This window comes from Dendrobates tinctorius, unplaced genomic scaffold (genome assembly GCF_039654945.1).
Source record: "Dendrobates tinctorius isolate UK_male_01 unplaced genomic scaffold, ASM3965494v1 ptg000157l, whole genome shotgun sequence".
Taxonomy (NCBI): Eukaryota; Metazoa; Chordata; class Amphibia; order Anura; family Dendrobatidae; genus Dendrobates; species Dendrobates tinctorius.
Window position 1 is genome coordinate 1,847,262 of NW_027361824.1, and position 23,614 is coordinate 1,870,875.

At 46.3% G+C, this 23,614-nt stretch overlaps 2 protein-coding genes and 1 long non-coding RNA gene across 4 annotated transcripts in view; 2 read left to right on the forward strand and 1 right to left on the reverse strand.

The window, feature by feature from the left end:
• LOC141051425 (uncharacterized) overlaps nucleotides 1–23,614 on the reverse strand; it is a 95,270-nt gene that overhangs the window by 58,141 nt on the left and 13,515 nt on the right. The window contains exons 4-7 of the mRNA XM_073548360.1: nucleotides 23,486–23,609; nucleotides 23,272–23,369; nucleotides 22,241–22,301; nucleotides 20,730–21,603 (exon numbers count right to left, since the gene is read on the reverse strand). Of these exons, the coding sequence (XP_073404461.1) occupies nucleotides 20,730–21,603; nucleotides 22,241–22,301; nucleotides 23,272–23,369; nucleotides 23,486–23,609 (1,157 nt within the window). The remainder of the gene's footprint in view (nucleotides 1–20,729; nucleotides 21,604–22,240; nucleotides 22,302–23,271; nucleotides 23,370–23,485; nucleotides 23,610–23,614) is intronic.
• On the forward strand, nucleotides 477–2,048 carry LOC141051391 (E3 ubiquitin/ISG15 ligase TRIM25-like). Its single transcript, XM_073548341.1, has one exon. The coding sequence runs from the start codon at nucleotides 477–479 to the stop codon at nucleotides 2,046–2,048; it is 1,572 nt and encodes a 523-aa protein (XP_073404442.1).
• On the forward strand, nucleotides 9,218–14,580 carry LOC141051400 (uncharacterized). 2 transcript variants are annotated; one of them, XR_012220639.1, is made up of 3 exons: nucleotides 9,218–9,547; nucleotides 13,004–13,160; nucleotides 14,026–14,580. It is a non-coding gene; the product is annotated as an uncharacterized lncRNA (long non-coding RNA). The 2 variants fall into 2 exon arrangements; XR_012220640.1 differs by lacking the exon at nucleotides 14,026–14,580 and having other exon boundaries at nucleotides 13,004–13,510.

The following is a 23,614-nucleotide window of genomic DNA, read 5'->3' on the forward strand; positions in this document are numbered from 1 at the left end:
CGGGAGGAGCCCAGTCACAACTAAGCCTTGCCAATCATTCCCCACTTGTACAATGGCCCAAGTCTCCTCCTCGCCTCCTCCCAGCCCGAAGCTAAGGCCTGTTTCACACTTCCGTTTTTGTGTCCGCCAAACGGATCCGTTTCCGTTTTTTTGACGGAAACTGATGCAAACGGATCCGTTTTAAAAAACGGATCCGTTTTTTTGACGGATCCGCGGTAACCACTAATGGAAGTCTATGGGACAAAAAAAACGGATCCTGCAAAAAAATGGCGGATCCGTTTTTTTACGGAAACCAACGGATTTTGACGGATTTGAAAAAACGGAAGTGTGAAACAGGCCTAAGCAAACAGCAGGAGGAAAATGAGTTTTGGCAGTGAGCACAACCATGGAGCTGAAGGGGTTAATTATTCCCAGGATCCTCCTTCCTTCTACTGGGAGGAAACTTTCACTTTCAGTTCCCGCTCTTTCCCACTACAATGGCGTCTGCGGAGCTGAGGGACGAGCTGGACTGCTCCATCTGCCTGAGCCTCTATACAGATCCCGTATCCCTGAGATGTGGACACAACTTCTGCCGCTCGTGTATTGTGAGTGTGCTGGATGCCCAGGAGGCGGCTGGAGGGTATTCCTGTCCTGACTGCAGAGCCGAATATCCGGAGCGTCCGGCCCCGGAGAAGAACCGGAAGCTGGAGAACATAGTGGAGCGTTTCTCATCTACTCAGCCTGATATGGAGGAGACCAGGATCTTCTGTACTTACTGTACAAAGTCTCCTGTCCCGGCCGTAAGGACATGTCTGCAGTGTGAAAGCTCCCTATGTGAGGACCACCTGACAGCCCACAACAAGGCATTAGATCATATATTAATAGATCCCACAAGATCTTTTGGTTACAAAAAATGTTCCCATCACAAGAAGGCTCTGGAGTATTACTGCCCGCAGGACGCGGCTTGTCTGTGTGTGTCTTGCTGTCTGGTTGGCAATCACCAAGGACATCAGGTGGAACTTCTAGATGAGACTTCTGAGAAGAAGAAAAAGGAACTGAGGAAATGTCTGGATGAACTAAACCCTCAGAAAGCAGATATTCAGACAAGAGTCCAGAATCTGCAGGATCATAAGTGGAATATCCAGGAGAAAGCCTCCGATAAGAGGAAGAACGTCAGGACTATATTCAAGACCATTAGGAAGCAACTGAAAATGGCAGAAAAGAAAACACTGAGCGAGGTCTCCAGGCAAGAGGAGAAGATTGTGTCCCAGATATCTGATCTGATCAAGAAGCTGGAAATACAGGAGGACGAGCTGTCCAGGAAGATGCATCATGTGGAGGAGATGTGTCGTGTCACTGACCCAATAAGACTCTTACAGGAAAGTGACATTACAGTAAGTAGTCATGGAGGTGATGAGGACACAGGGGGAGATGGTGGAGAGGTCAGTTCTGAGGAGGATCTGGATGAGGTTCTGATCTCACTGACCTTACACCGATCTATGAGGGATATTGTCACCAATGTAACATCAGAGCTCGGGGTCCATGTCCCGGACATATTGCTGGATGTGGACACTGCTCATAGAAGGGTGAAGATATCAGAAGACCTGAAAACAGCAACAGATTCAGAAGAAAAACAACAGGAAAGACTAGAATCACCAGGGAGATTTCTTACTTATGCTCAGGTGTTAAGCAGATGTGGCCTCTCCTCTGGACGACATTACTGGGAGGTAGAGTGGGACCAGATAGGACGATGTATGATCGGGTTGTCCTATCCCAGTATAGAGAAGAAAGGACGTCAGTCTGGTATTGCATATAATGATAAATCTTGGTGTCTGGGTATGTGTGATGGAGAATATAAAGTATGGCACAACTCAGGTAATTTAACCCTCAGTGTAAAGCCAACATGTCCGACACTTGGGGTCTTCTTAGACTATGAGGCCGGGCGTCTGTCCTTCTATGAGCTGTGTGACCCCATCAGACACTTACACACCTTCACCGCCTCCTTCACTGATCCCCTACATGTTGTCTTCTATGTGTATAATGGAGCCTCTATTACAATAAGAAGCTGAGATTAAATGTTAATGTGTGCTTTGTCCCCATCGTTGGTGGTTTATTATTAACGGGTTACTTCCATCACATTAACTGGTGGTATATGGAAAGGACATGTCATAACGTTATTGACTGCTGGGATTTGTAATCCCGAGAATGAAGGAACCACAGCCTCCCCTTAAGGGTACGTGCACGCGTTGCGGATCCGCAGCAGTTTTCTATGCGGTGTGCAGTACCATGTAAACCTATGGAAAACCAAAACCCCTGTGGACATGCTGCGGAAAATTCAGCGCAGAAACGCAGCAGTTTATTTTCCGCAGCCTGTCAATTCTTTGTGCGGATTCTGCAGCGTTTTTACACCCATATCATTATAGGAATCCGCAGGTGTAAAAACGCAGGGGAAAGCCGCAGACAACCTGCGGGTCATTTTACCTGCAGATTCTGTAGAATCCGCGCGGAAAAATCCACAACGTGTGCACATACCCTAAGGCTCTGTGCCTACATTGCAGAAATGCTGCGGGATTGTTCAGAGCACTTCCAAAACTCCCCGCCGCGGGTAAATCGCATGCGGATTCCCACTAAACAAGCGTTTTTATCTTGCAGAATGCTTGCACTTTTCCAAGCGATTTGAAGCGTTGCCTGGAAAAGTGATTGACAGGTGTGACCAACTTTTTACTATTGATGCCGCCTCTATGCAGCGTCAGTAGTAAAGATAGAATGTAAAAAATAACATAAAAAATAGGGATATACTCACCCTCTGTCAGTCCCTGATCTCCTCAGCGGTTGTCATCAGCGCTGCCGGCAAGTTCCGTTCCCAGGGATGCATTGCGCTAATGACCTCTGATGACGCAGCGTCACGCGAGACCGCTACATCAGAGGTGATTCGCACAATGCATCCCTGGGAACGGACGTTGCTGGCAGCGCCGCTGATGACTCCGGGGGCTGACAGAAGGTGAGTATATCACTATTTTTTATTCTATTTTTTTTACAGGGATATGGTCCCCAGGGCATGGAGTCTCCTCTCCTCCAGACCCTACGTACCATCCGCACATGAAGCGCTCACTTTACGCATGGTGGGCATAGCCACATGAAGTGAGCGTATCAGTGCAATCCTATGGCGGCGCAATCGCCGCGATTCCACAGAATTAATAGACATGCTGTGGATTTTACTGCTATGTGATTCCGCAGTGGAAAAATCCGCAGCATTGGCACAGCGACTGCGGAATCCCATAGGATTGCATGGGGATGCGTTTTAATAGCGTATTTTAAGCGTTTCCACAGTGGCAAAAAAAGCAGCGGAAACGCTTAAAAAAACCGCACCGTGTGCACACAGCCTCAGGCTTCTCACGATGAGTGTTTGTCGCATTTTTGACGCTGTGTGTATTCTTGCACAAAAAGCCGATGACCATCAAACTCCATGGGATTTCTCTACATCTCACGCCCATTCTGCTTCTTTTTATGCTGCGGAAACTGGCGCAAAGTTGAAATCCACAACATGTCAGTCCCTCTTGTATTAAATATACGTTTTGATTGCTGATTTTTTTCCATAGATTTCAACAAGATGAGGAAATTCTATGGAAAATTGACCAAACAGTCCTTGTGGGGCGATCGGTAACTTCCGCGAGAGTTCCGCTACGTGTGAACGCAGCCTAAGAGGCAGCAGAAATACACAGCGTCAAAAACAAATCTGCCCAATATGTGATACGAACAGGCGGAGATTTCAGAGGAAAATAGAAAAAGGCTGAGGAGTGAATGAGAAACCACCTGAATGTCGGCTCCTGTTCACTTCTATGGTGGAGCCTCTTTGCTGCTCAGGTGTTCGGACTTTTGAGCGTTTTTTAGAAAACACCTGGTGGGAGATCAGTCAGCGCCGTCCGGTCCGTGCCGCGGATCCTGATGGAAAACGCTCCAAACTCCACAAGAACGAGGGAGACGGCGCCAGAGAAGCCGCTGATCCCGGGGCAAATACTACTGGAAACCGGTCATTATCCACCACATAATAATACCTGTGCCGTCCTCTCAGGACTACATGTCCCATCATGCCTCAGTGTCAGTCAGGTGAGAGCAACGGAAACTTTATTAGACCCTGAGGCTTCTACTGACGGGAAAGACTGATGAAATCCCTGCAGGTAAGTGCTGAGCGGTGTATCTAATCCTATCCTGTGTGATACTGAGTGCTGAGCGGTGTATCTAATCCTATCCTGTGTGATACTGAGTGCTGAGCGGTGTATCTAATCCTATCCTGTGTGATACTGAGTGCTGAGCGGTGTATCTAATCCTCTCCTGTGTGATACTGACTGCTGAGCCGTGTATCTAATTCTATCCTGTGTGATACTGACTGCTGAGCCGTGTATCTAATCCTCTCCTGTGTGATACTGACTGCTGAGCCGTGTAGCTAATCCTATCCTGTGTGATACTGACTGCTGAGCCGTGTATCTAATCCTCTCCTGTGTGATATTGACTGCTGAGCCGTGTATCTAATCCTCTCCTGTGTGATACTGACTGCTGAGCTGTGTATCTAATCCTATCCTGTGTGATACTGACTGTTGAGCTGTGTATCTAATCCTATCCTGTGTGATACTGTCTGCTGAGCCGTGTATCTAATCCTCTCGTGTGTGATACTGACTGCTGAGCCGTGTAGCTAATCCTATCCTGTGTGATACTGACTGCTGAGCCGTGTATCTAATCCTCTCCTGTGTGATACTGACTGCTGAGCCGTGTATCTAATCCTCTCCTGTGTGATACTGACTGCTGAGCCGTGTATCTAATCCTCCCCTGTGTGATACTGTCTGCTGAGCCGTGTATCTAATCCTCCCCTGTGTGATACTGACTGCTGAGCCGTGTATCTAATCCTATCCTGTGTGATACTGACTGCTGAGCTGTGTATCTAATCCTATCCTGTGTGATACTGACTGCTGAGCCGTGTATCTAATCCTATCCTGTGTGATACTGACTGCTGAGCCGTGTATCTAATTCTATCCTGTGTGATACTGACTGCTGAGCTGTGTATCTAATCCTCTCCTATGTGATACTGACTGCTGAGCCGTGTATCTAATTCTATCCTGTGTGATACTGACTGCTGAGCCGTGTATCTAATTCTATCCTGTGTGATACTGACTGCTGAGCTGTGTATCTAATCCTATCCTGTGTGATACTGACTGCTGAGCCGTGTATCTTATCCTATCCAGTGTGATACTGACTGCTGAGCTGTGTATCTAATCCCATCCTGTGTGATACTGACTGCTGAGCCGTGTATCTAATTCTATCCTGTGTGATACTGACTGCTGAGCTGTGTATCTAATCCTATCCTGTGTGATACTGACTGCTGAGCCGTGTATCTTATCCTATCCAGTGTGATACTGACTGCTGAGCCGTGTATCTTATCCTATCCAGTGTGATACTGACTGCTGAGCTGTGTATCTAATCCCATCCTGTGTGATACTGACTGCTGAGCCGTGTATCTTATCCTATCCAGTGTGATACTGACTGCTGAGCTGTGTATCTAATCCCATCCTGTGTGATACTGACTGCTGAGCTGTGTATCTAATCCCATCCTGTGTGATACTGACTGCTGAGCCGTGTATCTTATCCTATCCAGTGTGATACTGACTGCTGAGCTGTGTATCTAATCCCATCCTGTGTGATACTGACTGCTGAGCTGTGTATCTAATCCCATCCTGTGTGATACACGGCTCAGCAGTCAGTATCTAATTCTATCCTGTGTGATACTGACTGCTGAGCTGTGTATCTAATCTTATCCTGTGTGATACTGACTGATGTGCCATGTATCTAATCCTATCCTGTGTGATACTGACTGCTGAGCTGTGTATCTAATCCTCTCCTATGTGATACTGTCTGCTGAGCCGTGTATCTAATCCTCTCCTGTGTGACACTGACTGCTGAGCCGTGTAGCTAATCCTATCCTGTGTGATACTGACTGCTGAGCCGTGTATCTAATCCTATCCTGTGTGATACTGACTGCTGAGCCATGTATCTAATTCTATCCTGTGTGATACTGACTGCTGAGCCGTGTATCTAATTCTATCCTGTGTGATACTGACTGCTGAGCTGTGTATCTAATCCTATCCTGTGTGATACTGACTGCTGAGCCGTGTATCTAATCCTCTCCTGTGTGATACTGACTGCTGAGCCGTGTATCTAATCCTATCCTGTGTGATACTGACTGTTGAGCCGTGTATCTAATTCTATCCTGTGTGATACTGACTGCTGAGCTGTGTATCTAATCCTATCCTGTGTGATACTGACTGCTGAGCCGTGTATCTAATCCTCTCCTGTGTGATACTGACTGCTGAGCTGTGTATCTAATTCTATCCTGTGTGATACTGACTGCTGAGCTGTGTATCTAATTCTATCCTGTGTGATACTGACTGCTGAGCCGTGTATCTAATCCTATCCTGTGTGATACTGACTGCTGAGCCGTGTATCTAATTCTATCCTGTGTGATACTGACTGCTGAGCTGTGTATCTAATCCTCTCCTATGTGATACTGACTGCTGAGCCGTGTATCTAATTCTATCCTGTGTGATACTGACTGCTGAGCTGTGTATCTAATCCTATCCTGTGTGATACTGACTGCTGAGCCGTGTATCTTATCCTATCCAGTGTGATACTGACTGCTGAGCTGTGTATCTAATCCCATCCTGTGTGATACTGACTGCTGAGCCGTGTATCTAATTCTATCCTGTGTGATACTGACTGCTGAGCTGTGTATCTAATCCTATCCTGTGTGATACTGACTGCTGAGCCATGTATCTAATCCCATCCTGTGTGATACTGACTGCTGAGCTGTGTATCTAATCCCATCCTGTGTGATACTGACTGCTGAGCCGTGTATCTAATTCTATCCTGTGTGATACTGACTGCTGAGCTGTGTATCTAATCCTATCCTGTGTGATACTGACTGATGTGCCATGTATCTAATCCTATCCTGTGTGATACTGACTGCTGAGCTGTGTATCTAATCCTCTCCTATGTGATACTGACTGCTGAGCCGTGTATCTAATCCTATCCTGTGTGATACTGTCTGCTGAGCCGTGTATCTAATCCTATACTGTGTGATACTGACTGCTGAGCCGTGTATCTAATCCTCTCCTGTGTGATACTGACTTCTGAGCCGTGTATCTAATCCTCTCCTGTGTGATACTGACTGCTGGGCCGTATATCTAATCCTCTCCTGTGTGATACTGACTGCTGAGCTGTGTATCTAATCCTCTCCTGTGTGATACTGACTGCTGGGCCGTGTATCTAATCCTCTCCTGTGTGATACTGACTGCTGAGCCGTATATCTAATCCTATCCTGTGTCATACTGACTGCTGAGCCGTGTATCTAATCCTATCCTGTGTGATACTGACTGCTGAGCCGTGTATCTAATCCTCCCCTGTGTGATACTGACTGCTGAGCCGTGTATCTAATCCTCCCCTGTGTGATACTGACTGCTGAGCCGTGTATCTAATCCTATCCTGTGTGATACTGACTGTTGAGCTGTGTATCTAATCCTCTCCTGTGTGACACTGACTGCTGAGCCGTGTAGCTAATCCTATCCTGTGTGATACTGACTGCTGAGCCGTGTAGCTAATCCTATCCTGTGTGATACTGTCTGCTGAGCCGTGTAGCTAATCCTATCCTGTGTGATACTGTCTGCTGAGCCGTGTATCTAATCCTCTCCTGTGTGATACTGACTGTTCAGCCGTGTATCTAATCCTATCCTGTGTGATACTAACTGCTGAGCCGTGTATCTAATCCTATCCTGTGTGATACTGACTGCTGAGCCGTGTATCTAATCCTATCCTGTGTGATACTGACTGCTGAGCCGTGTATCTAATCCTATGCTGTGTCATACTGACTGCTGAGCCGTGTATCTAATCCTCCCCTGTGTGATACTGACTGCTGAGCCGTGTATCTAATCCTATCCTGTGTGATACTGACTGTTGAGCTGTGTATCTAATCCTATCCTGTGTGATACTGTCTGCTGAGCCGTGTATCTAATCCTCTCGTGTGTGATACTGACTGCTGAGCCGTGTAGCTAATCCTATCCTGTGTGATACTGACTGCTGAGCCGTGTATCTAATCCTCTCCTGTGTGATACTGACTGCTGAGCCGTGTATCTAATCCTCTCCTGTGTGATACTGACTGCTGAGCTGTGTATCTAATCCTATCCTGTGTGATACTGTCTGCTGAGCCGTGTATGTAATCCTCTCGTGTGTGATACTGACTGCTGAGCCGTGTAGCTAATCCTATCCTGTGTGATACTGACTGCTGAGCCGTGTATCTAATCCTCTCCTGTGTGATACTGACTGCTGAGCCGTGTATCTAATCCTCTCCTGTGTGATACTGACTGTTGAGCCGTGTATCTAATCCTCCCCTGTGTGATACTGTCTGCTGAGCCGTGTATCTAATCCTATCCTGTGTGATACTGACTGCTGAGCCGTGTATCTAATCCTCTCCTGTGTGATACTGACTGCTGAACCGTGTATCTAATCCTCTCCTGTGTGATACTGACTGCTGAGCCATGTATCTAATCCTCCTGTGTGATACTGACTGCTGAGCCGTGTATCTAATCCTATCCAGTGTGATACTGACTGCTGAGCCATGTATCTAATCCTATCCTGTGTGATACTGTCTGCTGAGCCGTGTATCTAATCCTCTCCTGTGTGATACTGACTGCTGAGCCATGTATCTAATCCTCCTGTGTGATACTGACTGCTGAGCCGTGTATCTAATCCTATCCAGTGTGATACTGACTGCTGAGCCGTGTATCTAATCCTATCCAGTGTGATACTGACTGCTGAGCCGTGTATCTAATCCTATCCAGTGTGATACTGACTGCTGAGCCATGTATCTAATCCTCTCCTCTTTGTATGATGAGGTTTTTTGTAATATTTCAGTGGTAATATAATAATCAGAAGTTTGGAATGTTTTTTTTCCCGCGGTTTCTTGGGACCTTTTCACTCTTGGGTGGACGGAGCTGATTCTCTGGTGACGGGTGGAGTTACCGGTGTGTAGGACCGCCATCAGGAATGTCAAGACCCCATAATAACACCGTGCCCGCCACCAATCCATCCCGATTTTGGTAGCTAACTGCATTTGGGCGGCTTTATCGCATATTTTCATTTTTATGTTTGTTTTTTTTTTGTTTTTTTTATTGGGGTAAACGGAGTGATAGGAAATATTTTTATTTACTGATCACTGGATACACTGGAGCATTGCTGTGTATGTAGTAATGGAGTCGCCCGCGGTCTCCACGGTTCCGGAACAGCTGCACATCCAGTAGGGAGCCCCGCGTCTGGTTGTCACCTCTGATCGCTGTCCAGTGCTCCGAGAGCTCCAGCCCCCGATCCCAGCAGCGGAGTGTGAGCTGTGATGGCCGTGGACGACCCAGGAGAGGCTGCGACTTGTCTGCTCCAACTTACAATTCCCGTTCCTGCTGAAGTAAAAGCAGCTGTTCTCCCCGAGACCGGGGTGTGTCGTCACTCCTCCGGCTGCGGACACCGTGTGCGGGTGGGTAGCAGGGAACCTTCCGCCTGGTCGTTACACTTTTATATATGGATACTCGTGTTTATGAACGGATGGATTTCAATGACCCCAGAACGCGGACTGAGGGCTGTCACCTACGGATTGTGTATGTCCATGTTGATGAGATGGAGCGGCGAGAGCCTTATGGGACATCTCTGAGGCTTTATATGATGGAGTTCTCCTTTTTTAACATATCTTTTTTCAATTTTTGGGATAGGTGCCTGGAGAGGCTTGTGATTACATTGTGTCCCTTTTCTTCTTTTTTTGTTTTTTATGATTACCCATCATGCTCTGACCTGGGGGGGGGGGGGTCGCATTGTAATTGAATTTGATCCTGGATGAGACTATTAAATTATTCATCCATGTGCTGCATGTATCCTGCTTTATCAATTCATTGCTTGATAGTAATGATCAGTGTTATAGTTGATTTAGGGTAATGATTAATTCTTTATGTAGGTTACAGAAGGGTTAATATATTAAACTAGCTGAAGAGCCCGGCGCTGCCCGGGCATAGTAACTGACTGTGGTTAGTTATAACAAATTATAATTAACCTCCATCCCATAGTCCCGTGCCCATATACCCATCATACATATTCTCCATCCCATAGTCCAATGCCTATATACCCATCATACATATCCTCCATCCCATAGTCCCGTGCCCATATACCCATCATACATATCCTCCATCCCATAGTCCCGTGCCCATATACCCACCACACATCCTCCATCCCATAGTCCCGTGCCCATATACCCATCATACATATCCTCCATCTCATAGTCTCGTGCCCATATACCCATCATACATATCCTCCATCCCATAGTCCCGTGCCCATATACCCACCACACATCCTCCATCCCATAGTCCCGTGCCCATATACCCATCATACATATCCTCCATCCCATAGTCCCGTGCCCATATACCCATCATACATATCCTCCATCCCATAGTCTCGTGCCCATATACCCATCATACATATCCTCCATCCCATAGTCCCGTGCCCATATACCCACCACACATCCTCCATCCCATAGTCCCGTGCCCATATACCCATCATACATATCCTCCATCACATAGTCCCGTGCCCATATACCCATCATACATATCCTCCATCCCATAGTCCCGTTCCCATATACCCGTCATACATATCCTCCATCACATAGTCCCGTGCCCATATACCCATCATACATATCCTCCATCACATAGTCCCGTGCCCATATACCCATCATACATATCCTCCATCCCATAGTCCCGTTCCCATATACCCGTCATACACATCCTCCATCCCATAGTCCCGTTCCCATATACCCATCACACATCCGCCATCCCATAGTCTTGTGCCCATATACCCGTCATCCATATCCTCCATCTCATAGTCTCGTGCCCATATACCCATCATACATATTCTCCATCCCATAGTCCCGTGCCCATATACCCATCATACATATCCTCCATCCCATAGTCCAGTGCCCATATACCCATCATACATATCCTCCATCCCATAGTCTCGTGCCCATATACCCATCATACATATTCTCCATCCCATAGTCTCGTGTCCATATACCCATCATACATATCCTCCATCCCATAGTCCAGTGCCCATATACCCATCATACATATCCTCCATCCCATAGTCCAGTGCCCATATACCCATCATACATATCCTCCATCCCATAGTCCAGTGCCCATATACCCATCATACATATTCTCCATCCCATAGTCCAGTGCCCATATACCCATCATACATATTCTCCATCCCATAGTCCAGTGCCCATATACCCGTCATCCATATCCTCCATCTCATAGTCTCGTGCCCATATACCCATCATACATATTCTCCATCCCATAGTCCCGTGCCCATATACCCATCATACATATCCTCCATCCCATAGTCCCGTGCCCATATACCCATCATACATATCCTCCATCCCATAGTCTCGTGCCCATATACCCATCATACATATTCTCCATCCCATAGTCTCGTGTCCATATACCCATCATACATATCCTCCATCCCATAGTCCAGTGCCCATATACCCATCATACATATCCTCCATCCCATAGTCCAGTGCCCATATACCCATCATACATATCCTCCATCCCATAGTCCAGTGCCCATATACCCATCATACATATTCTCCATCCCATAGTCCAGTGCCCATATACCCATCATACATATCCTCCATCCCATAGTCTCGTGCCCATATACCCATCATACATATTCTCCATCCCATAGTCCAGTGCCCATATACCCATCATACATATCCTCCATCCCATAGTCTCGTGCCCATATACCCATCATACACATCCTCCATCCCATAGTCCCGTGCCCATATACCCATCATACATATCCTCCATCCCATAGTCCAGTGCCCATATACCCATCATACATATCCTCCATCCCATAGTCCCGTGCCCATATACCATCATACATATTCTCCATCCCATAGTCCCGTGCCCATATACCCATCATACACATCCTCCATCCCATAGTCCAGTGCCCATATACCCATCATACACATCCTCCATCCCATAGTCTCGTGCCCATATTCCCATCATACATATCCGCCATCCCATAGTCCTGTGCCCATATACCCATTGTGACACACACACACACACTGAGCTTTATATATTAGATTGTTGGATATTGGATTGTTATTAATGATTCATTGAGAAATAGTCTATTCGTTATGCTATTATCGATCTATTCTATCTCTAAACACTGTTTTTCGGTGATTCCTTTGTATCCCCGCTCATACTGCACCCACACACACGATACACAATTTGAAAGGTAAACTTGCCCCCTTCAGCAAGAAAACAGCCAAACAAACCACACATCCACGATCTGATCACAAAATACAGTTTAAACATTAATTTTCATAAACCTGCAGTAAGGAAAAATAACCTGCAGGTGGCACCACAGTACCCCAAAGCATACTACCAACACATTTGTAGACATGCACTGCTTTTTCGGTGATTACTTCGCCCCACACACATGATACACCATTTGAAAGGTAAACTTGCCCCCTTCAGAAAGAAAAGAGCCAAACAAACCACACACTCATGATCTTATCACAAAATACAGTTTAAACATTAATTTTCATAAACCTGCAGAAAGACACAATGACCTGCAGGTGGCACCTCAACCGGAAGACATTTTTTGGCCTCTACGTATCAAACCAATTTATTGTATTACCAATCTACATATATAAATACCTGTCTGTGTTCATCAGCTCATGAAATACATTTACATTTCACCAGCTTGTTTTGTCTGAAATTGCCTGCGCCCCCCGACGGCCAATGTGCAAAAATTTTGCACGGGCCAAGCTAGTATAATATGAATGACGGGTTAGGGTTAATTTTGTGAGTTTGACTTAAGTTATATCTGAATTCTCACTGATGAAGGACCTTTTGAATATTGTGTCTGCCCCATGTGACACTAGTGACTATGCAGGAATCGATGAAGGACCTTCTGTGACGTGAGAGCATGCGCAGAGTCTATTATTGAGAGGGAAGGATGCCGAGACATGCGCGGATCGCACATCCTTCTTATTGGACAAGGTGAACAGGAGGCGGGCTCTACAACGGATGATCACCATGGTAACGAAAAGGCTACAGATTGATTGGTGGAGTGACACTAGCCTCTTTATGTGATGTGTGTGCATTTGGGGCATAAATATTAATGTAAAGGAGTTTGATGAACGATCAGGGGGCCGCTTCTGATGCTGCATTGATGCGCTTATGATCCCTGATGTGTTGGGATGTTTTGTGTATTGTTAAGTAATTGCTGTTGTTTGTTGGTGATTGGTTATTGCTAATTGAGGGGTGGTTTTGGTTTTGGAGACTATTTAATTGGGGTTATTGTGACATGTGCTGTGCTTGAAAAAGATCATGTAAGATCGAAACGTCGCCACAGAGTGCAGAATAAAGAAACAGAAATTTTTCACCCACTTTTGAGGCGCTGTCTTCATTTTCTATTTGGCTGTCATTGGTGGGATCGATGATCACATCAATCCCACCAATCAGAGCCTTCCCTGGTGACCCTTGCATCGCTGCTGTGCCCTGCGATTGGCGCGATCGATTTAATCGTCGATCGCACCAGTCCAAAGGGTACTCGATCCTAGCCTGGGACCTCACTGTTTCAGCCAATAAGGCTGCGAATGGCTGTTCAGAATTGAACAGCCAATCAAAGCGATCGGGAGGCCGGACTGGGTAGGACGCAGCCCGGGATGCTGACACATCGTCTCTAAGGTCAGATGGCGTCAGAATTTTAATGCTATCATCGTGACTTAAGATGCAGTGTCGCATCCCCCCCCCCCTTCCCAAGCAAAAAAAAAAGTATTAAAGTCCGGAAAACATTGTAAGGGATGTGACACTGTGATGGTGTGATATGCTATGTGGATGTCAATTTTGTCTGTATTTCTGTTTCACTTGTTTTCATAGTGTTTTTCTTGATGCCCTATAGGTCCTCAGCCTGACTGTGTCTGTCTCTTGATGACCCCCTGTAGTGCATTAATCCCCAAGGCTCCTTTGTTCTCCTCTGGGAGGCCTGGCAACCGCCCCAACCTTTTTGACTACCCCTGGACACAAGGAAGGGGGTGGGGAGGACAGGAGCTGGGTAAGTCAGTTCCTGTTTGGAGAGGATCGTGTATAGACTGCACTTCAGAGAGAAGGGCCCATTTTATCCTCTAGTGCTAGAGTTTTGGAATCTCGTCTCCCTGAACATTTTATCCTGTTACTGGACTACATTCTTGTTCTGGACTATTGTATCCTCAGTGTGGTGGATTGTTTATGGACCTTCTAATTTTGCCTGTAATAAAGGTCTTGGGATTGTTCACCCTTTCCTCGCTCTGTTGATTGTGTGGTATCGGAGAAGGACCCCGTGACAACTGGTGGCAGCGGTGGGATCAACAGAGCGTAACCCAATGGAGAACCACCCACAGAGTGAGTACAGAAATTGGACTATATCCAGTTTACAGGAGAGAGCCAGAGACCTGGGCCTGAACTACCAGGGACTGACTAAAGAGGCCTTAATCGATAAGAAAACGCCTTTACTGTGGAAGATGTTATACAGGCGTTCCTTATAGAACAATTTCTTGCCAAGTGCCCTGCAGAGGTACAGGAATGGGTCCGGGAGCGCACGCCGTGTACCGTGGATAGAGCTGCAGCCCTGGCCGATGAAGCCCTTACTATCCGGCCGCAATGGAGGAGGCTTCTGGAGAATGAACCACGGCATGCTCCCGCGCCCCGTCCCCCTCCAATTATATCTGCCCTTCCACCTAGTCGCAAGCCGATGACAATCACGCCTCACAATCCTAGACCCCAACAGTTCCGACCACGACCTGGGGGTATCGCAGAGATGAAGTGTTATGGGTGTGGGCAACCTGGACATTTGCAGTCTGGCTGTCCCTCCAGGATTCGGAGGGAGCCCCACCTCGTCCAGTGCATCTTGTACATTCCACCACGCCTGAGGAAGAGCTACCACCACCCCCACCAGAGTGGACCAACGCCCACGACACCATAGATACTCCTGGAGTGTATGGACTCCGGCCTCTGTCCTTTAGCTACTCAGAGCAATGGCAACGCCACCTGCAGGACGTCTTAATTGATGGATACAAAATGTCAGGATTTAGAGACACGGGGGCATTCTTGACTATCGCTGACCCCCGTGTGGTTCGACCCGAGGCAATTTACCAGGGTCCGGGAATTCCCATTGTCCTGGCGGGCGGTGCCCGCAAATATATACAGCGTGCTTCTGTGCGTTTGGATTATGGTTGTGGAGAAAAACTGTGTTGGATTGGAGTTATGGGAGGACTTCCTGCAGATATCCTCCTTGGGAACGACATTGGGGAGTTGCAGTGCCAATTTGTGGGAGCAGTCACCCGACTACAGGCCCTACATCATCCGGACCTCACCGGGGAGCAACCACCATGAACCGCATCAGAGGTGGTAAGCAATACGGTCGCTGCTACTAAACTGTGTTCCAAATTATTATGCAAAAAGAGTTTAGGAGTGATAAGGTTAGAATTTTTTTGTTTGTCATTTACACTCATTGATGGTGATGTGTGTCAGGGCTCTTTATATCACTGAAAGCAATTGCAGATACCTGTGCACATTAGTTTGGCAGGTGTGTCCAAATAAAGGCAAGACTACTTAAGAAGGCTGTTCCACATTATTAAGCAGCCTACATTTTTTTGCTGAGAAGCAACAAACTGTGGAGTATTTAGGTCAAGGCATGACTACAATCAACATTGCCAAGACACTTCAGCGTGATCATCGCTGGTGCCTCCAACGTCCCCCGAACAACAAGACGCAGGGTCCTTCAGAGGTTTGCAGCTGTGCGTAAGCCATCCTGTCGACCACCTCTATCCACTGCACACAAGCAGAAACGGCTCCAGTGGCCAAACGATACATGAAGACTGACTTCCAAACTGTTCTGTTCACTGATGAGTGCTGTGCAACGCTCGATGGTCCAGATGGATGGAGTGGAGGATGGCTGGTTGAAGGACACCCCATGGAAACACGGCTAAGGCGCCAACAAGGAGGAGGTGGAGTAAAGTTTTGGGCTGGAATCATGGGGAGAGAGATTGTCGGCCCCTTTAGGATCCCTGAAGGGGTAAAGATGAACTCCATAATCTATGTGGAGTTTCTAAAACAGCACTTCCTGCCATGGTTCAAGAGGAAGAACCGTGCTTTCCGCAGCAAGATCATTTTCATGCCTGATAATGCACCGTCTCATGCTGCAAATAACACATCTGCATCTCTGGCTGCTATGGGCATAAAAGAGGACAAACTTATGGTGTGGCCACCATCTTCCCCTGACCTCAACCCCATTGAGAACCTCTGGAGCATCATCACAAGGAGTGTCTATGATGGCGGGAGGCAGCTCACATCTAAGCAGCAGCTCTGGGAGGGTATTCTGTCCACATGCAAAACAATTGAAGCACAAACCATCCAAAAACTGACAAAATCAATGGACGAGAGTTCAGAAGCTTCTTTCCAACAAGGGGTCCTATGTGCAAATGTAACATCACCTAGAATAAAGTTTTGACTTAAACTGTTTGATTTCATTTTGTAATAAGCTGATAATGCTTATAACTTCACAATTGACCATTTTTTTGTTAAAAATAAAAAGGTTGAAAACTCTGCTGTGCATAATAATTTGGAACATGCATTTTGAGTGTTTCTTATTTTTAAAAATATACTGTTTTCATAGGCAGTTTGTTCAAAAACATTGCAATTATACTAGAATAGTAGATGACTGGAAAATAACAATGACTGCAATTCATATAGGGAATTTAGAGAGAATATGAGGAGATATTTTTTGCATAATAATTTGGAACACAGTGTACATTGGGGAGAGTCTTGGGACAGAGAGGAGTTTAGGAGAGAAATAGAGGGTGACACTACCTTAGCAGCCCTTAGGCGAAAGGCAGAAACTGGGCACATGGGGATGGCTTCACTCGAGAAAACGGACTGTATTATCGTGTAACAAAGGGCAGTGACCAGGGCAACCCTGACGCAACGACCAGGCAACTCATTGTCCCGTAGAAGTACAGGGCACAGCTACTTCAACTGGCCCATGACATCCCCTTGGCTGGGCAGCAAGGGAGAAAAAGGACTGAAAAGAGACTCACCCAAAGTTATTACTGGCCGGGCGTCTCGCAGTCGGTAGCCCATTATTGCCGCACCTGCGATGTGTGCCAGCGAATGTGGCATCCAGGAGCTCGACATAAGGTACCTCTGCAATCCCTGCCCATAATTGAGGAACCATTTCAATGTGTAGCTGTCGACATCATAGGTCCTCTGGCCCACCCCAGCAGGTCGGGGAAAAAATATATCCTGACCGTGGTGGACTATGCCACTAGGTATCCTGAAGCTGTGGCCCTGTCCAGTATTACAGCAGTAAAGGTAGCCGAGGCCCTTGTTACCATCTTTACCCGGGTAGGGTTTCCTAGTGAAATATTATCGAATCAAGACACTCAGTTCATGTCAGATCTGGTCCAGTCCCTATGGCATATCTGTGGTGTTCGAGCCATTCGCACCACCCGCAGACCAACGGACTATGTGAACGCTTTAATGGAACCCTAAAAAATATGCTGAGGGCTTTTGTTGACGTTGAAAAAGACTGGGAAAAATACCTGCCACATCTCCTCTTCGCCTATCGGGAGGTTCCCCAAGAGTCCACAGGGTTCTCCCTTCGAACTACTGTTTAGCCGGAAGGTCCGTGGGCCTCTCAATCTTCTGAAAGAACATTTGGAGTGAGACATCTCAGATACCGGAATGCCGATCGTTCCCTATGTTCTAGAGCTCAGAGACCGTCTCGCCCAGCTAGCTACCTTCGCTAAAGAACATCAGCGAATGGCCCAGTCCAGACAAAAACCTGGCTTGACCGTAATGCCAGGAACCGGGAATTTATGGAAGGAGAGCAAGTGCTCATGATTACTGCTTCCCCTGCCAACAAGCTTCAAGCAGTGTGGGAAGGCCCTTATCAGGTTGTCAAGAAAATTAATGACACTAACTACGTTATTGCCCTGGATTCTAGTGATCGACGACAGAAAACCGTCCACATTAACATGCTGAAAGACTACCACGACCGATCTCTGCCTGTTCTAGCTGTCTGTCACCCCCCTAGTGATACCGCCGCCGAGTATCTCCCCGATCTCCTCCAGGTTGCCCAAGCGGGAGGATCACTGGAACAAGTGCCCCTGGGCTCACACTTATCGGATATACAAAAGGACGATATTGTTGCCGTACTAAGGCCGAGGGCTGCTGCTTTCTCCTCAAATACGGGGAAGACTACTCTCACCAGCCACCATGTGGAAACCCCCGGACAACGCCCCATCCAGCAGGCTGCCTACCGGGTTCCAGAGGCTGTTCAAGGCATGATAAAGAACAAACTGGAGGAGATGAAACGACTGGGAGTTATTCAGCCATCTCAGTTCTTGGGCCTCTCCTGTCGTCCTGGTCCCCAAGGATGGTACAACATGATTCTGCGTTGATTACAGATGATTAAATGATGCCACCAAGAGTGATGCTTATCCCATGCCCAGGATTGATGATCTATTAGATCGTCTGGCCAGTGCCCAATTTGTGACCACGTTAGACTTGAGCAAGGGGTACTGGCTGATGCCCCTAACGGAGGACGCTCAGGAGCGCTCGGCCTTCATTACTCCATTTGGGCTTTTTGAGTTCCTGGGAATGCCCTTTGGAATGAAAACTGCCCCTGCTACTTTCCAGAGACTGGTAGATCGACTGTTACAACAATGTCAGGACATTGCCATTTTTAGCACAACCTGGGAGGAACATCCTGAACACTTGGGCATAGTGCTAGACTGTATCCTTACTGCAGGACTGACCATTCGCCCTGATAAGTGCCAAACAGGGATGGCTGAGGTGCAGTACCTCGGGCATAGAGTAGGGGGTGGGACCCTAAGGCCTGAGCTTGCCAAGGTGGAAGCCATTAGCAACTGGTGTAGACCCCAGACTAAAAAGCAGGTACTTGCATTTTTAGGAACTGCTGGTTACTATCGCAAATTTGTTTCTAACTTCAGCACCTTGGCCAAGCCCCTAACCGACCTGACCCGCAAGAACATGCCTAGGAATGTGATGTGGACGCCTGCATGCGAGGATGCCTTTTCAGCGTTAAAGACTGCCCTCGTCACTGCTTCTGTCTTGGCTGCCCCTGATTATAAGCGCACGTTCCTTGTGCAGACGGATGCATCTACCTTTGGGATTGGGGCAGTACTTAGCCAAGTGAATGCCGCCGGAGAAGAACATCCTGTTGCTTTTGCCAGTTGGAAACTACTGGATCGGGAAGTTGCCTATGCCACTATTGAAAAGGAGTGCCTTGCCATCGTATGGGCGCTAAAAAAATTGCAGCCATACTTGTATGGCAGAGACTTTACAATTGTTACAGACCACAACCCCCTCATATGGCTGAACCGCGTATCAGGGGACAATGGAAGATTGCTGCGGTGGAGCTTGTCCTTACAACCCTACAGCTTCTCCATCCAATACAAGCTGGGAAGCCAACACCAGAACGCCGATGGTCTGTCTCGTCAAGAAGAACCATAGGCTCCCCAGGCCGACCTACCCCTGCTACTATAAAAGGAACTATAAATAACTGAGCAATGTGGACTAAAGTGAGCAGGCCAGAGGTCTGTGTAGACCTCATGGCGTGCTCACTTATTATGGGGGGGGGGGGGAGAGGTTGTGATGGTATGATATGCTATGTGGATGTCAATTTTGTGTATATTTCTATTTCACTTGTTTTCATAGTGTTTTTTTTCCCTTGATGCCCTGTGGGTCTACAGCCTGACTGTGTCTGTCTCTTGATGACCCCCTGTAGTGCATTAATCCCCAAGGCTCCTTTATTCTCCTCTGGGAGGCCTGGAAACCGCCCCTACCTGTTTGACTACCCCTGAACACAAGGAAGGGGGTCGGGGGAGAACAGGAGCTGGGCAAGTCAGTTCCTGTTTGGAGAGGATCGTGTATAGACTGCACTTCAGAGGGAAGGACCCATTTTATCCTCTAGTGCTAGAGCTTTGGAATCTCGTCTCCCTGGACATTTTATCCTGTTACTGGACTGCATTCTTGTTCTGGACTATTGTATCCTCAGTGTGGTGGATTGTTTATGGACCTTCTAATTTTGCCTGTAATAAAGGTCTTGGGATTGTTCACCCTTCCCTCGCTCTGTTGATTGTGTGGTATCGGAGAAGGACCCCGTGACACACTGATTGGATTTTCACGGTCCCTTCAATCAGTGGGGTATTAAGTGTTAGATGGCCCCAGTCAGCTTTCAGTTTTGTAGTCCAGTAGAATCGCTTTTAATTTAAAAAGATATGATCAAATGTCATTTGTCATTAAAGCCAAATGTATCCTATACATTACGCCACCACTGAGTCCCATAGTTAATGATAACTTTATTTATTGCATAAATTCTGGAACAAATTGTTCTTGATCTACTCAAGTAAATCTCAGATATTCCCGATCCAGGAACTTCCTGTTCCAGTTTAGCTATAGATGAGGATTTAGGTGAATATCACACACCAGCCATCCGTGAGATCAAGCTTAACATGGCTGAGTTAGCAGTAATGGTTTTCTACATAGTAGTTACGTTACACACTAGGAGGCATCCCGAGGTAACAAGTCCTACATTAATAACATTAAATGTCTTTTCCCTTGTGTGACTTCCGATGTTTAATAAGTGTTGATGGACGTTTGAAACATTTTCCACATTCTGAGCAAGAAAATGGCTTCTCCCCTGTGTGTGTTCTGAGATGGTCAATAAGATTGCATTTATTGATGAAACATTTTCCACATTGTAAGCACGAAAACGGCTTCTCCCCTGTGTGAGTTTTTAAATGTTCCAATAGTTGTGATTTCTGAATAAAACGCTTCCCACATTCAGTACATAAAAATGGCTTCTCCCCTGTGTGAATTCTTTGATGTACAACAAGATCTGACTTTGCGGTAAAACATTTCCCACATTCTGAACACGGATACGGCTTCTCTCCTGTGTGAATTCTCTGATGTGTAACAAAAAATGATTTCCTAGTAAAACCCTTCCCACATTCAGGACATGAAAATGGCTTCTCCCCTGTGTGAATCATCATATGATGCATAAAATTTGTTCTGTTACTAAAAGATCTCCCACATTTTGGACATAAAAATGGCTTCTCTCCTGTGTGAATTCTTTGATGTACAACAAGATCTGACTTTGTGGTAAAACATTTCCCACATTCTGAACACGGGTATGGCTTCTCTCCTGTGTGAAATCTTTGATGTATAACAAGATCTGACTTCTGGGTAAAACGCTTCCCACATTTACAACATGAAAATGGCCTTTCATCATTGTGACTCCTCTTGTGCATGGTAAGATTCGATTTCTTTTTAAAATGCTTCCCACAATCTGAACATATGAAACCATGATCAAGTTCATATCCAGTGCTACTTTTGCCAGTCTCTAACTGATTGTCATCAGCTTCATAATAGGGAGATAAGAGGAGATGTCCATGGGAGCTACTCATCCAATCTTCACCTGGGAAAAAAAAACTATTCCCATTAGATGTTGTTTTATCATTTTTATGTGAAAAATCTACACAAGCAAGAAATATATCAAAATACAATCAACAGATCAGAGTTGGACATTTTACATTATATGTCCTGTGAGGATACGAGTCATTTTTGTTATTGGTGCTGGAACAACCTCATCTAAGCACACACGTAAAATACAATAATGAGGATAATTAAGTTTCAGATGCAGAAAGTTAACATTCTGTAAGTCTGCCACAAGGTCATTAATAAACAGAAAAGTTTGGGGACACAATGCTGTCTAGGAATAACCACCTTCTGTTTTCTATTATTCAGTTTTGTTTTTTTACTTAATTCCACATATTTTCCACCAGATCCATCATTCTCCATCCTTCATTGTTGCATAGCATCTAATGCCTTTCATAAAGCATATCTACATAACCAACACTGTCCTTATAGCTGTGCTCAAGTCATGTGGCTGATATTACCCCGCTAATAAGTGGAACCCCCAATACTGACCCCGAGTTACCACACTGGTCACTGTGACCACATCTAAGGGTTAATATTCACCCCCATTGTCCATTAAGAAAAATACAGACAACAAACCAATGGAACAAAAATCAAGATTTCTGAAAGGCTCTTACCATTCAGCGACTCGGATAAGGTGAAGTCAAGTCCCCTTGTTGTGTCACCATGATCTTCCTGCTAAGATCCCACATCACACATAAGAAAAAAAGACACACAGCAGATTATCTTATATCAGGTGAAGACAAAAAACCAATAACACATAAAAGAATGACCCCTTCATGTGGTGATCAGACCGGATCAACATTCCACCACGTGTCTTACACATCAAAGTAAATCGTTCTCTAAATTTCCTGGATGAAATGAGCTGCAGTATAGAGCTGTGTTCATAGACAGAATTAGATGCAGCTGACTGGCATTGTGCAAATATTTCCATTGTGATGGTGTGATAGGCTATGTGGATGTCATTTTGTGCATATTTCTATTTCACTTATTTTCATAGAGTTTTTCTTGTTGCCTTGTATGTCTATAGCCTGACTGTATCTGTCTCTTGATGATGCCCTGTAGTTCCTCAATCCCCAAGGCTCCTTTGTTCTCCTCTGGGAGGCCTGCAAACCGCCCCAACCTGTTTGACTACCCCTGGACACAAGGAAGGGGGTGGGGAGGAGAGGAGCTGGTCAAGTCAGTTCCTGTGTCGAGAGGATCATGTAAAGACTGCACTTCAGAGAGAAGGACCCACTTTATCCTCTGGTGCAAGAGTTTTGGAATCTCATCTCACTGGACATTTTATCCTGTTACTGGACTACATTCTTGTTCTGGACTATTGTATCCTCAGTCTGGTGGATTGTTTATGGACCTTCTAATTTTGCCTGTAATGGAGGTCTTGGGATTGTTCACACTTCCCTGGCTCTGTTGATTGTGTGGTATCGGAGAAGGACCCCGTGACATCCATCTACACGGCAGACTGTACATTTATCCTCACTGAATATCAATGGCCAAGAGGATTTTCAAACTGGTGGAAATGAAGATCAGCATTTATGAAACCAACACCACCTGTAGCCGGTACCGACCCCAGATGACCTGGCGCCTACACTCTGGAGGTCAGTAGAAAGCTTAATTACATCAGTCCAGAAACCTCAGCTCTGTCTACCTGATGATCCAGGAGGACATTCTGCTTCTCCTCTGGATGATCCTGGGAATATAGTTGACTGGGACTTCTCTCTGGTGGATTTCTCGGGCTGGACCCATCTATAGGAAATATACACAGTGACTGAATACATCGTCTACATGATGATCAGATGATGGGGAGTCCAGGTGACCTCAGACCCGGCCTCTCCTCTATAATCAGTACAGTCTCCTCTTACCTGGAGATGTGAGGGGCCGGTGATCCTCCATCATGGCATCCTTGTACAAATCCTTGTGTCCATCTAAATACTCCCACTCCTCCATGGAGAAATAGACGGTAACGTCCTGACACCTTATAGGAACCTGAC